The 15000-nt window shown below is 32.4% G+C and overlaps 1 protein-coding gene across 5 annotated transcripts in view; it reads left to right on the top strand.

Moving 5' to 3' along the window:
• Positions 1 to 15000, top strand: part of LOC127069409 (dipeptidase 1-like) — a 129489-nt gene that overhangs the window by 75163 nt on the left and 39326 nt on the right. For 4 of the 5 annotated variants that reach the window (XM_051006401.1, XM_051006399.1, XM_051006402.1 and 1 more), the window contains one exon: positions 2647 to 2955. The exons of the other annotated variant lie outside the window; for it this stretch is intronic. In XM_051006401.1, coding sequence (XP_050862358.1) covers positions 2647 to 2955 — 309 coding nt within the window. The remainder of the gene's footprint in view (positions 1 to 2646; positions 2956 to 15000) is intronic. 5 annotated transcript variants of the gene reach the window in all.

Here is a 15000-nt window from a genome sequence, read left to right as displayed (position 1 = left end):
TTTCTCTTTTATCTTTAAATGTTATAAAGAAATTAACTTCAAATACAAAAATGTTGCTTGTGAATCGTTCGATATATATTATATAGAACGAAACATATATATAAAACTATATGTGAATGTGTGTGTGTGTGTAAGAAGTTCATCTTATCGGATTCGACTTGGAGAGCGTACGTAAGTGCAGATTGCTCTAAATCTGGTTACGCTTGAGTCTCAAATCCTGTGCCATCGAAATCCCGGATTTTGACATATACTTTTTCACTGACACTCGTATGCGAGAGTGAGTGAGTGAGTGTGTTACCTTTGACTTACAAGACCAATGAAATATCTCAGAGACAGGATGAAAATTTCTTTCAAACGTTTCAACTTTCTGCCGATAGAATTTCTAACGGGATTACAGTTAATTTTCCGATCGGAGATAAAGGAACGATGTTTGCCTAGCACCGTTTCCTCTCTGGAAAAGGATTTCATGCCTTCATGAATAAGGCATAACATCAACCGAAGGCAAAAGCACTTATGACAGATTGCAAGCTATGCACGATGATTCGAAACGTCCGATTCGATATCTCGAACGGCTGAAAGGGTGAGTGTAGAAACTGTTAGGTTGCCAGGTCAGTCGTGCTGAATGAGGACTGATTAGAATTTAAGATATGTGGGTCAGTCGGATGTGGTCGATAATATCACCAGAGGGATATTTCCAAATGCTTTGCTCAAAAAACGAAAAGACGGGATCCTTTAATCTAGGTTTCTTTTTAGAAAAAAAAAGAAATATACATATATAAAGTATGTATGTGTGTATGTGTGTGTGCGTGAGAGTGAGAGAGAGAGAGAGAGAGACAGAAGCTATCCGATTGAAAGTCACCAAAGTTCTTCGCGTCATTCCACGTTAATCTCAATTATAAGTACTTCAATGAAATTTATTCGACATACTTTTCTCGTGATAAAATAATTTACGAACACGTAACGTTCATTTAATATATTATATTACTTTATAATAACCTTTTGTGTCATAAATTTGAGAAAACCAAGGGACAGACGGAAGAGTAAAATGGACCCTTAACGGACAATTACATGACATTTCTGGGAAACATTTCAGCTACTTGGATTTGCGAGATTTACGTAACAACCCATCACGTTATTCAACTAATTCCACAAATTACCGTTGATTAATGAGAAACGCACATTCGTTACAATACCGTCTGTTAATTTTGTAGAAATGTAAACACGTAAATGTATGTGCCCTACTTCTATAATATCCAATCCAATCTAAAAATATTGTGTTTTATGAAATACATAAACTTTATAATTCGTTATATTCGTACGTGCAATGATGGAAATGTATTCATAAGTAATTCATTCACAAGTAACAATTAATAATTTATAATATAGAACAAAGTATTCCTGAACATTCTGAGGATTATTGCATGCAACAATAACTCAAATACCCACAAAGCACCTAAAATCAAACGTTATCTCGCTTGGGAAATAGACTATGCGTAAAGATGGATGCGTTAGATAGATACATTAGCAAACAGGCATTCTGCTAAATCGTTCTATTAAATCGAATCGAAAACTATCGTAATTCATAATATTTGAATATATAAAATAATAATAATTGCAAATTTATACGGAATTGTAATGACGTAATAAATAAATAAAAATATTATTTATCATATCGAAGATCATTACGTCTGTCGTAAATTCAAATGCAAAGTATCTATACATACGTACACATAAACAGAGACAGACAGACACACACATATACATACATTTAGAATCGAACGTTATCTCATTTGGGAAATAGATCACACGTAAAGATGGATGCATTAGATAGATACATTAGCAAACAAGTATCCTAGCAAAGTTACCAACTGAGATATCCTAACGTCCTTACCGAATATATACCGACTGTAAACCCCTAAGTCTACGATAGACTAGCTATCTAGTATATCGGCTGTACGCAGCCTAGCCACGATAGGGGAACAAAGTGATCTTCTACCATTTGTATTCGACTACTATATACCTTTGTCCGTTGAGATAAGTCTTGGCTCAGAATAGGCTGTTTCACTTTTCAACGAACGACTATTATAGCATTTGATACGTCTCTTGAAATTAATTTCTAGCGAAAGACGTCGGCAATAATTCTTCTCCCATTTCTTTAGAATGTTCTAGATTTAACTCGATTCGTATAAAGAAATATGTAATCATGAAGGATTTCAAATTTAAACTGAAGAGATAGATAGATAGATAGATAGATAGATAGATAGATAGATAGAGAGAGAGAGAGAGAGAAAGAGAATGATTATAAAAAAGGTAATTAATTCCCAATTAACCACATATAATCAACACTAAAGTCGACCATTAATATCTCAATATTTATTCAATTTCATTCCTCTTTGATTATCACGAATTTTTGATCGTTACTTCATCTTTAACATTTTTCCATGGATTTTCTTTTTTTTTCTTTTCGTTAAAGTATAAGTTATATTTACAGTTAATAATTATGCAAGAAACATCGTAACTCTGACGCGATTATAAATTGTTTTAAATACAATTGAAATATACCATTGAAAATTGTATTTGTAATCGATTAGGAGAGTAAGCAAGAGATTAAGGAAGAGGTTTGACTGACCGGTCGTCTTATTTCAGGATGTGCCCCCGACCTTCCATCGACCTCAGTCCAGACTGGGATACGAGGAATGTCCACAATCTCGCGTGGGATATACCTCGGATTCCAGGTGTGCCAGTGGACTCGGGTACGATGACACGGGCGGGGGTTACCTGGATCAGACTGACCCAAGGATGTATTGCACCGGCGGTTATTGCATGGGGGATACGATGATGGCCACTAGCAGAGGTGTCTGCGGCGAGGAAGTTGAACTCGACATGCGGAGGCATATTCAAGCTTGTGCCTGCACTTGTAATCATATGGGATATGGAAATTACATGGACTATCAGGTAAAAAAGTAATCATTCATTTTATATACCTATATACATATTTATATATATATGTGTGTGTGTGTGTGTATAATGTCATAGGAATCATTAAAATTCGTGTGACGTTACAAATTTTTCTTTGGAATGTAAAGAAATTTTTTGTTTGATTGCTATTCGTTTAATCAAATAATTATTTTATTAATAACTCTATATCGATCGGTATTATTGGATAAAATGTAACTTTCTGCCTTTTTTTTTTTTGTTTTTTTTCATTAAGCGAAAGAAATATAATCTGTAACATGTATATTATATATTTGGATTATTGATGCAATAATAAGTAAATGTTATGTGATTGAATGCACAAATATATATATATGTATGTATGTATGTATGTATGTATGTATGTATTCCGTAAAAATTGTACATATCTATAAAATGTAATTTTTATGCATCCATAGAAATGGATATATTTCTTTCGAAAATATGAAATAATATTACGACGATGAATTCAATTAAATGTAGGTGAATTTTTGCATTCTTTATTCCTTTTTTTTATTAGTGTCACATTACGAGTCAAAGATGTTTTAAGATTAATTTACTTCGGAAAATGCAAAGATTAAATCAGCTTATTTTAACCATGCTGTTTAGACAACCGTGGGATGGTCATTATGTTAGATCGACGGGATACAGATTCGTAAAAACCAACCCATCGATTATTTACGTCTAGAAATATACGTGTATCAAAGACAAGAAACTTATTCGATGTAATATTTATTAAAAAAATTAATTATTATAGTTGTTTATTAAAAATTAGTTATATAAATCATTTATTAATGATCAAAGAGATCATTAATAAACGAGTGGGAAGAGAAATTGAAAAAAATAAATTTTTCGAATTTCTTTTTCAAAATTCAAAATGACAACACATTGTAATGATATAATAATGACAATGTAATAATATTTTCAAAAATTCCAATTGAGATTAATTTGTAATGATATAATAACCTTGATACATTCTCGATATTATTCAGATACAATGTCTTAACTCGGTCTTAAAATTAAGAAGTTAAATTAATCCAAATTATCATTGACACTTTAGTTACAATTCACTTGAAGTTTCAATTCTCGAATGACCGCACAAATTAATTCCTTGTAATAGACTGACTAACAAGGGTTATGTTAAGATATCCATTGACTCTCGATAGTTGAAGAAGGGGATCAAGGTGTGGGTGGTGATAGAGGTGGGGGTTAGATAAGAGCGGCTACTTGGTCGTCAAGACGTTGGATTTTGTTCAATATTTGCTCATACACGTATTGACGGTGATAAGAATGTTTTACCAAAGGAACTTTTGAGTGTGCTTTATCTAAACCGATTTAGCTTCCTCTTCTAATATGCGATTCATCTTTTAGTTTATATTCTCCATGGCTACTATCTCTCTCTCTTTCTCTCTCTTTCTTTCTTTTTTCTTTCTTTTTTCTTTCTCTCTCACCCAGGATATTTGAGAAAACAAACACGTGCATACCTCATCCTTGAATTTTTCTGCAGTAGTCAGTGACATCAGCATTGTCACGTGTGTCTTATCGAACGCAATACCTGCTTACTGTCGGTATTAATCGATTTGATAAATTCGATAATAAGTGAAGGATTTATGTAAATAACTCTGCTGATTTCGGTTTCATATTTCGATGATGTTAGCTTGTCAAGTGATTTGAAAAGACGTATTAGTAAAAAATACATATGTTTTGTATACGCATGTTTTATAATTCTTGATGAATCTAATATTAAATAATAACAAATCTCGAATTCTGAAGTCTTTGATGATCTAATAGGGTTTTATAACGATATGTCACAGTGAATCGGAAATCTAATCTAAATAATAAGAATTTTTGATTGCACACTTATAATTATTTTATTATCTATCAAGTAAATAAAATATTAATGTAAATATTGTATTACTATATGATATGAATGAAAATCAATTACTTTCTTCTTTTTCCCTTTTATTGTCTTTTTTCATTTTCTTTGAACTTATAAATTTAGCCCAGTGTATGCTTGTTGAACTCTGACAAAATGAATTTCCATTTACTTTTATTCTACCGTTCGGTGAGCTTGGATAGATTAGCTCGGATGAAAAGCATTTCTTCGGCGTGCTAAGAAGAGAAACAATGTTTTTCTCAACTCGGTGTGGCACAAACGGTGCTCGAGTTTAAAATTTTCAGCGTATGCAAAGTTCTTTGTACGACAGTTTGTAAGGCCTTGTCTTTGAAAGCGTACACAAGGGAACCTACATGAAGAGAAGGAGAGAAAGAAAGAGAGAGAGAGAGAGAGAGAGACGTTTCTAACCGTGAGCTCCTTAAAAGTTCTATGGGGAATATAAAACGTCTACTTCCAACAAGCTGTCCGGTCCTCCCGTGAAAAAAAAAAAGAGAGAAAGAAAAAGAAAAAAAAAGAAAAGGGAAACGAAAGAAATTTACCCTCGATCAGTACGTTGATAACGTATTATAATAAAACTATTTTTCTAATTTAAGCAATTTGAAAAGTTTAATTAATAAGTATGCTCTTATCGATCGGTCGGCGCATTAACGCTAACTCGTAATCCAGCGTTTACATTCACATGAATACAGAGGATGCTTATATAAAGACACGCACGTGAAAAGCATATACGGGTGGGAAATAATAAATAATTAACATCTGCTCAGTTTCCCTGTTAGTTTTCGAGATTTGCTTTGCATACATCGTATGATATAATATTTTATCGTACCTAACCAGTAAAAATTATTACCATTGATAGATAAATGTTTATGAGTGTAAAGTTTTCTAATAATGATGTGTAATAATGATAATAATAGTAATAATATTAATAATAGATTTAACTTTTATAAATCAAAAGTCATGTATTGCTAATACTGTGATTATAAAATTTATCAAATATGAAATTTGTTTCGACATATTTAAGAATAAGGATCTTAAAATAATCCTCAAAATAAATAGTATTAATTAAATCATATTTCAATGGAAATTATTACCATTGATAGATAAAAATTTATAGCGGTAAATCAATTTGACTTTTCTAATAATAGCGTGTAACGATAACAGTAATAATAATGATGATGATGATAATGTGTAATAATAAGTATAATATAATAATAAGTAATAATATAATGTATAATATAATAATAGTAATAATAATAACAATAACAACAACAACAATAATAATAATAATAATAATAATAATAATAATAATAACAACAACAATAGTAAAAGTAGCAAGAATAATAAATTTAATTCTTATAAATTAAAAGTCGTGTTATTAATACTACGATTATAAAATTTTTCAGAGATGAGATTTCAACGAATAAATGTAAAAATAACGATCTCGAATAAATCCTTAAAAGACATTGTGATTAATTAATTGAATGATATTTCGATATAGAGATAGTCACGAGAAAAAAAATAGAATCTGTTATCCCTGTGCTTGGTCTATTATTGTTTCTGACTGTGATATAAATGAACGATCGAAAGGATCGTGAAAGGAAATTTTGCAGGTTGACCTTTTGCCCGCGACTGATACCCACGTTTTATATGAAATGTCATTGCTAATCCAAGTAAGAGATATATCAGTGACGTTCACTGCTGGCCGATTAGCCTTTATTTTTCACGGTCGTGATACTAAAAGAAAAGACACACAGCTGGTCGATCCTGTCATTCGAGACGTCGTAAAAATAACGAACGAACGAACGAACGAACGAACGAACGAACGTTCTCGATATTCCGAGAAAGAAATTATCAAATTTAGAGTTCACCGAATAATCTCATAATCTATATTTTCAATTAACGTTGCGCTAAGCGACTATATCCGGCTCATTAACCGATTAATATCGTTGTACTTGCATTACGGAATCCATATACATAGTGGGTATATCTATGCGATAAAATCGATAACGTCCAACGGTGAAAATGTTCGATAGAGAAACGGTGCGTAATTTTTTCTTTTATCTTTTTTTCTTATTTCACGAATGAAAAGGAGAAAAAGGAAAAAAAAAAAGGAAACGTGGAAAAACAAAAATAAAAAGTTCAGAAGCACATTCGTGAATGTTAAAGAGACAAATAAAAGTTGGATCGTTTTGAAGTAACGGCTTAGTCCTTACCAATTTACATATAAACATAGGAATGCGTACACTCTAAGCACATATTCGCATAATAGAAAAGAGAAAGACAAGAGAACTTATATACGAATATAAACAACTACACACAGTAAGTATCTACAAACTTACACTTAGACATGAAAGTTCGAATCTCCGGGTGTTATGGCCCCGTTTGAACCTTCTCCTAGCTACATACCTACGTATGAAAAAAAAAAGAAAAAAAAAAGGACAAAAAAGGGATAAAAAAGGAAAAAAATTCATTTTGAAATGGCGCTGGCTACACGGTACCGCTGTACGGCACTAACCTCAGACCCGTGTTCTGGTTCGACCGCACTGGTGATTCTGGAACGTTGCCAGAGAGTTGCAAAACGATCGTAAGAGCCTCGCTGAAAAAAAAAGGAAAAAAGGAAAAAGAAAAAAAAAGAAAAACCGGCACGCGCGTATCTATCATCGTAATACCTGTCAGAAGGACTATCATGGATGCGCACGTGCGTATCCACGAAGGTACGTGATACTCGTACTGCGCATAGTTCCCTTTATGTCCTTACACACATATACATACAACACACACACGTACATACGTACGCACATACTCATATATATACATAGATAGAGCACATCCAACGAAGGTATAGGAGTTGGATACATTTTTGGTTACGTACCTACCAACCTACCTGTGCTACTCTCTGTCTAGTCTTCTTTTGCGCGTGAGCACGAGCACGATTGGAGAACGGATGAAAAGTGTAACCGCAGCCGAGCAAAACTTTTCGAAAAGCATTGTTGCCCAGGTATCCAGGCATCCATTTTTGGATGCAGCTGTTCCTCTAGAACGTGGATAGACGGATTGTGGCGGGGGCTAGGAGAATAAGGGCCGAAAGAGAGATAGAGAAAGAGAGAGAGAAAGAGAGAGAGAGAGAGGGAGAGAGAGAGGAAAACGGTCGTTTCTACTGCAGTGCAGCAAGTCAACTTTACGAATACATATCCTCCATCCTCCGTACCACCACCCACCACCCTCTTCTCCCACCCTTACCTCTCCCTCTCTCTCTCTCTCTCTCTCCCTCTCTTTCTCTTTTTCTCTCTTTCTCTCACCCTACCTATCTACCCCTTTACATACTCTCTTTTCTCTCTTTCTCTTTTGTTAATTCTCTATATTGTTTCGTCGGAATATCCTTTATTTGTTGTGGCAAATTTATTAACCGTAGACGCGTTTTGTTAGCAATCGTTTGCTAGCAATCGTTTGAATAAGACTAATTAAGTAATTAGATTAAGTAATGGTAGTGCAGAGGATAATTCATTGTTGTTACATTGAAAATCTGATTGTTCATTAGCCTCGAACGATATCGTCGATCGTTTACATGGAATTTAAAGCGTAAATAGTTTTTCTTTTCTCGTTAAACATTTTTAGCGATCGTATAATGATCGTTTGTAAAATCGATCACGGTATTTATTTCCTATCACGGTTCTTCACATTATGCGTATCACGTTTTCATGTTTTATCGTTGATTTCGAAATACGAGAATGATGCGATAGAATGAAATTGGAATGGAATTTATAGATGTAATAGCCGTGTTGTTTTGCATGAACGTACAGGCGAAATATGAAAGAGACAGAGAGAGAAAGAGAGAGAGAGAGAGAGAGAGAGAGAGAGATACATAGATAGATAGATATATTTTAAGGGGGAATATCAGGATTATTATCTTGTTATGTATTCATGTATGCACAATTTTTCGTGAAGAATTTATATCATATATACATTAATATGTTATATAATAATACAGTTATATATGATTTCTTAATATAATGTATATTTATGTGTATATATATATATATATTTATATCAAGATATTTAATACAACTTTTCATCAAAAAATTTAATTAACGATACCGAATGATTTTAAGAAATAATTGATTAATTTTCTTTCTTTTTATAATTAAAATAACCGATATTTAGCAATTTCATAAAAACTTACTAAAAATGTATTATATATGTAATATATTAATATATTTAACAATAATATAGTAATACTGACGATACAAAAAATGTATTATCGACGTATCATCCTGTAATGCAACAAAGCACAATTTTTTCTTTTCTTTTTTCTTTTTTGCTTTTCTTGTAAAACGAACCGATGTATTTAGGCGTTTCAATTGAAACGGTTCAATGCTTGTATACTCGCAAACACATTATAATACACTCGCCGCAACGCAAAAGCGCGCAATTTCTCTCGTCGCGTGTTTCTAGTATTTGCAGTGGCACGTTAAAGTCAAGAGAGGAGAATTATAATACGGTGGAAGCAATTGTTCGTTTGCACAAGGTGCAGATGCAGCGGAATGGAGAGAGAGGGAGAGAAAAAGAGAGAGAGAGAGAGAGAGAGAGAGTAAAAGAGAAAGAGAGAGAGAGAAGGATATTTGCCTATCGTCGACGTTACTATCCGTGTTAAGTCACAAGCTCGAAAGGGTTGCACGCGACGTCGTCGTTGGGAACTTTGACTCTCTCATTCGTTGTCGGGCGTCCAAGGGAATAAAACTTGCATGCTCTATGCAAGAGCGACGTTTCGGTGCACGTAAAATGGCGTCGTGAAAGTGCGTTTGCCAGCAGCTAAGGGAAATCACGCGAAAACTCACGAGAGATCTCTTCTATGAGAGCCGAAAATTTGTGTTTTCCTGAAAAGTAAAATTCCGATCCCGTTAAATGGTTTCAAATTGAAATAAAATCGTTATTTTTTTTCTTTTAACTAAATTTTATTATGTTTCATTCATATATATCAGAATGGCTATTGAAAAGTTTTTTCCGTTTTGAGGACGATTATTTCTAAATAAAAAAAGAAAAAAAAAGAACGAAAAAAGAAGGGAAATGCAAAAAAAAAGGAGAGAATGTTTTTTAATGAAATGAATGAAACTTGAAACTTGTTATATGTTATATTTGGTCTTCTTTTTTATGAAAAAATTTTCGAGCGTATAAAAAATACTGAAGCACTTTCGAAAAACGAGATGGAAGTTTAAATTATATTCTCGAGGCATTATCTTTTTCATTTTAACTTTCGTCCGTGTGATTCCCCGATGACTTAACGTCACAACAAATCGCTTAAAAAATATTTTATAATAAATAAATAAATAATATTACATACTATATATATATATGTATATATATACACTTCATACATATTATATTTATACATATAGGCATATGTAATATTTTTATAGTACACTAATATTTATAGTACAGTAATTACAATTATAATAAACGTAAATATAATATATATATATAAAATATATATAACATATACATATATATGTATATATTATATATATAATATATATAAATATAAATATATGTATATCTATATATTATATAATATACATATATATACGCACATATAAATGATATATCATAATATTATCATATTTTATTATAATAATTAATTATAGCGATAAGAACGTATATAGGTGAAAAAAGTAGGAAAGATAAAAATTATTTTGCAAAATATATTACAATACTATAAATATTATTTATAGGTTATAATATTAAATTTTTTCATTATAATATAATATACTACAAAATATAACAAGCGGTACTACGAGTTGAATCTTGTAAAAAAGTGAATAATACATACTAAGGTTTCTAAGTTTATTCTAAGTATATTACTTCTATTAAAAAACCCTAATTTTCTTTTTTTTATAATGAAAGAAAATTGAAAAAAAATTGTATATACCATTTAGTAACATATTAATATTAATATTAACAATATAATATTTATTATATTATATCTTTTATCTTTATTAAAACTTTTCTACTGCTCCACAATAGAATGATTCGTCCTTTTATAAATAATAATAACATGTTCTCTAATCACACTTAATATACATATATATAAATAAATGAAATAGATAACTAGAAGGCTCCTATTCTTAGCAATTTTATAAAACGTAATCCTATTGACTGATGTCAACCAGACGAACGATATTTTCTAAACTTATGTATCCCCAAGAGTTACTTTTATAATTCAAAATTCGAAACTATATTTAATATTGTCATTATACCATTAGACCATTAGAGATTTGTCATACAACAAAAAGTATTTCCAATATTCTCAAGTTTCAAGACGTAGTATAAAAAAGAAAGAAAGAAAGAAAGAAAAAAAGAAAAGAAAGATAAAAAAGAGGAAAGAAAAAAGAAAACAAAAAGAAATAAATAAGTATAGGAAGAACGAAGGAGGATGAAAATCAAGAGGGATGGTTCTTAGAACAGAGAAGAAAGGAGTAGAAGAAACTTTCTCGAAATCCGTGCTTCATAAAATCTGGAAAACAAGTCGGGCCGAGTTCTACGCGACGTTCTTTGACGGTTGCTTAGAAATCTCTCCCTTTGGTCCTTCTTTTCCCTTCTGTTCTTTCTTCTCTGTCTCTCTTTCTCTCTTTCTCTCTTTCTCCCTTTCTTTCCCCTTTCTCTATCCCTCATCCTTTCTCGTCCTTGTCTCACCGTTCACTCTCAATCCCTCCTCTCGAAGCGCGAGTGTCTTCGAGGCAACGAGGGCCGTGCACCTTTTGTTCGCTAGACCATCGTGCAAGTTCTGAAAGCCCTTTTCTCAATCCCTCACCGCAATCCCTTCGTCTACGTTTTTCACCGTTCGAGATACGGACGGAGTCTCTAAATATTTAGTCCGGAGGTGAAAAACGCAAGGGCCGCCTTGAGATAAACGCGAAAGGGAAGAATCGTTCGCCTCTCTCTCTCTCTCTCTCTCTCTCTCTCTCTCTTTCTCTTTCTTTCTCTCTCTTTCTCTTTTCTTACGAAGAAGAAGAGGAAAAAAGGGTGAACGTATAGTACTAGAAGGAAGACGAGCGTTTTGATGTTGGTACCGGTGGTATCATCAGATCACTCCTTGCTTGGACGAGCGCCTGCTGTTTCGGAAGAGCGCGCGAATTTTTTGATATCGTCGCGAAGATGCTTCCATTGTCCGAAAGAACATGTTTCCTGTGAGTGACGTATACATATATGTATATATATATATATACGTACGTACGTACATGTGTATGTACGTAGTGACATTACTCTTGTATTTCGAGAGAATATACGTGTTTCCATCTCCTCTCTCTCTCTCTCTCTCTCTCTCTCTCTCTCTCTCTCTCTCTCTCTCTCTCTCTCTCTCTCTCTCTCTCTCTCTCTCTGTCTCTGTCTCTTTCTTTCAATCTTTTTCATATTTTCTTCAAAATTTTCTCTCAATAAGAGTGAATGGAATTTCTTTTTAAGAAATAGACAACACACATTTTTCTTTTCTCTATCCTTATTTGTTTTCTCCTTTCTTCTATCTTTCTTTTTTCCTTTCTTCCTTTCTTTTTTCTTTTCTTTTTTTTTTTACACGAAGGAACTCGAATAGATGTTCTTTTAGGTACTCAAAGAATACACGTTCGATAGTAAAAATGTTTACAACTTTCCGGTAAGGAGGAAGAAAGATAGAGATAAAGATAGAGAGAGAGAGAGAGAGAGAGAGAGAGAGAGAGAGAGAACAGCGTAAACAAAATGACTGCGAACGATCGTCGAGGAGAAGGTAGAAACGATAAGCGAAGTGGAGGAGTCGTAAAAGATAGATGAGAGTGATAATAATATCGGGCAGGGAGATGAAAGAGGACGTCGGCCTTGTGAAAATGGCGTCGGCCGTACGATATCCAGGAGTTTTCAGACGTTCGACGCGATGAACGTGTTGAGCGTTCAGCGTGAAAATAGCTGGGCTTTCGTGGTCGCTAGATAGAGGATGAGTTTTAGACGGCTTGGGAATGGCATAGAGATAGATAGATAGAGAGAGAGAGAGAGAGAGACAGAGACAGACAGAAAGAAAGAAAAAAGAGTAAAGAAAACGAGGGGGCGCGAAACAACGTAGGACGAAACAAAGAAAGAGGATGCAAAGTTAACGATGTCTCCAGCCGAGCAATCGGAAGTTATTACGGAAATAAAAGCACGAGCTACACCGGTTTCTTGTATTAGTGGATACACGTAGGTACCTATGTATGTATTAGACGAGTGAGCTATAATGAAACGAGCAGAGTCTCGATTAAAAAGAAAGAAGCTTTGCGAAAACTCGTTCGACGATGATTACCTACATATGTATGCATGTATGCATGTATGCATGTATGCATGTATGCATGCATGTATGTATGCATGTATGTATTTATGTATACGTTGAGTTGTTGTCGAAAGAGAAGAAGATAGAAAAGAATAGACGGTAAACGAATGATCTGCTTCATGAAAGATCACGATTTTCCTGTTTCCTTTCTTTCTTTTATTTATTTATTTATTTATTTATTTTTCCTTTTGTTTCTTTTTTTCTTTCCGTCTCGTTGATTAATCTTTTCAGTTTATACATTTAAAATTTATCAATGGTGACATTTCATCCTATGAAGATGAGTAGTATGCATAGACAAGCAAAATGCATAAAGTGTTATTATTAATTTGATCGTCGCAATGTTATTTGCAATCTCATTATAAATATTAGCTTCTAATATTTTAATATCATGTTAAATAATGTGATATTAGAGAAATTTTTTATTGAATTTCTTTTTTTTTTTTTAATTGTTTTTATAAAATAATGCATAATATAAGTGCAGCGGTGAACTTTTCATGATTGCGTTAATGTAATTCCGTTTTCTTTTCTTTCTTTTTTTCTATATCATAGCTTTTAACGTAAAGATTAAATAATTGTAGATATAGAGGTTTATAATCATGCACTTTTAAATTCAGAACAACTTAGTTTATTTCTTAAAAAATAGATAACAGCTTCATTTATATATGTATATATATATGTATATATATATACATGATACATATATAAAGTAATATGTAAAGTAATATAACAGATGTGTCTTGAAATAAATCAAATGCTTTTAAAAATTTCTAAAAAGATAGAAAAATAATATATATGCGTATGTTATTAATCGATTTCTCGTATATTCACGAAACATATGAATTACGTTTACAATTCTTCCAGTGATATTAATGCAAGTTTCTATAACAAACTTTTTCTGCTAAATAACTATATAACATTTTTTATCGAAAAATTCGCCATCATAAAGCGAATGAATGATATCTTCGAAAAGCGATGCGTTTTATCGAAACGCGATTACATCGAAAAATATAATTTACGAAATCGGCTTACCTGACGATGCATTAACGACACTGTAGCAGAAATCTTTTTTCTTTTTCCTTGTTGTTTTTTTCTTCCTTTTTTTTTTTTATTTCTTTTTCCCCAAATAAAATATTAAAGTCTCTTTGATAATTTACACATACGCGTCCTATCGCGCGGTCCATTATTCGATGAATATCACATTTTATTATGCGTGAATTATTTTTTACCGTGGGCAATGCGATCCCCGCTTTATATCTCTCTCATCAATTACATAAAATATGAAAAATGTAGGGATTTTCTATTCACGTAGTCGTTCGCTGTAACTATGTATAAGCTTGCATCGTGATACGAATGTAAATGTATTCCCATAACTGAACCAAAAGATGGGATTAACCCGTTAAATGTATGATTTTTTATATTTTTTCTCTCAGAAACTTTTAGAAAGGAAGGGAAAAAAATATACTAGCAGCCACAGAACCGTAGAATTTATAACCTGCGGATGGTTTAAATGTATGGTTAAATAAAGTTTCACAAATATATTACAATAAAATAAAATATGTTTAATACATATATAATAAATACAATACATGTAGTACGATAAATTCGTTTAATAGCTTTAGAAAGAGAGAGAAAGAGAGAATAACTCTTTATTGTTAGAAATAAATATATGTTTTTAATTTCAACAGAAATAAAGTTTTATAAGATATCAAGTCCTTTGTCGAATTCTTGACACTTGTTGATCGTTAAATCAGAAACATGAAACATGGATTATCATTCATGAGGTTATCGGTCAACTCGGCAATGA

This window comes from Vespula vulgaris, chromosome 15 (genome assembly GCF_905475345.1).
Source record: "Vespula vulgaris chromosome 15, iyVesVulg1.1, whole genome shotgun sequence".
In the NCBI taxonomy this organism is placed as follows: domain Eukaryota; kingdom Metazoa; phylum Arthropoda; class Insecta; order Hymenoptera; family Vespidae; genus Vespula; species Vespula vulgaris.
This window is presented reverse-complemented; position numbering and strand designations above follow the sequence as displayed.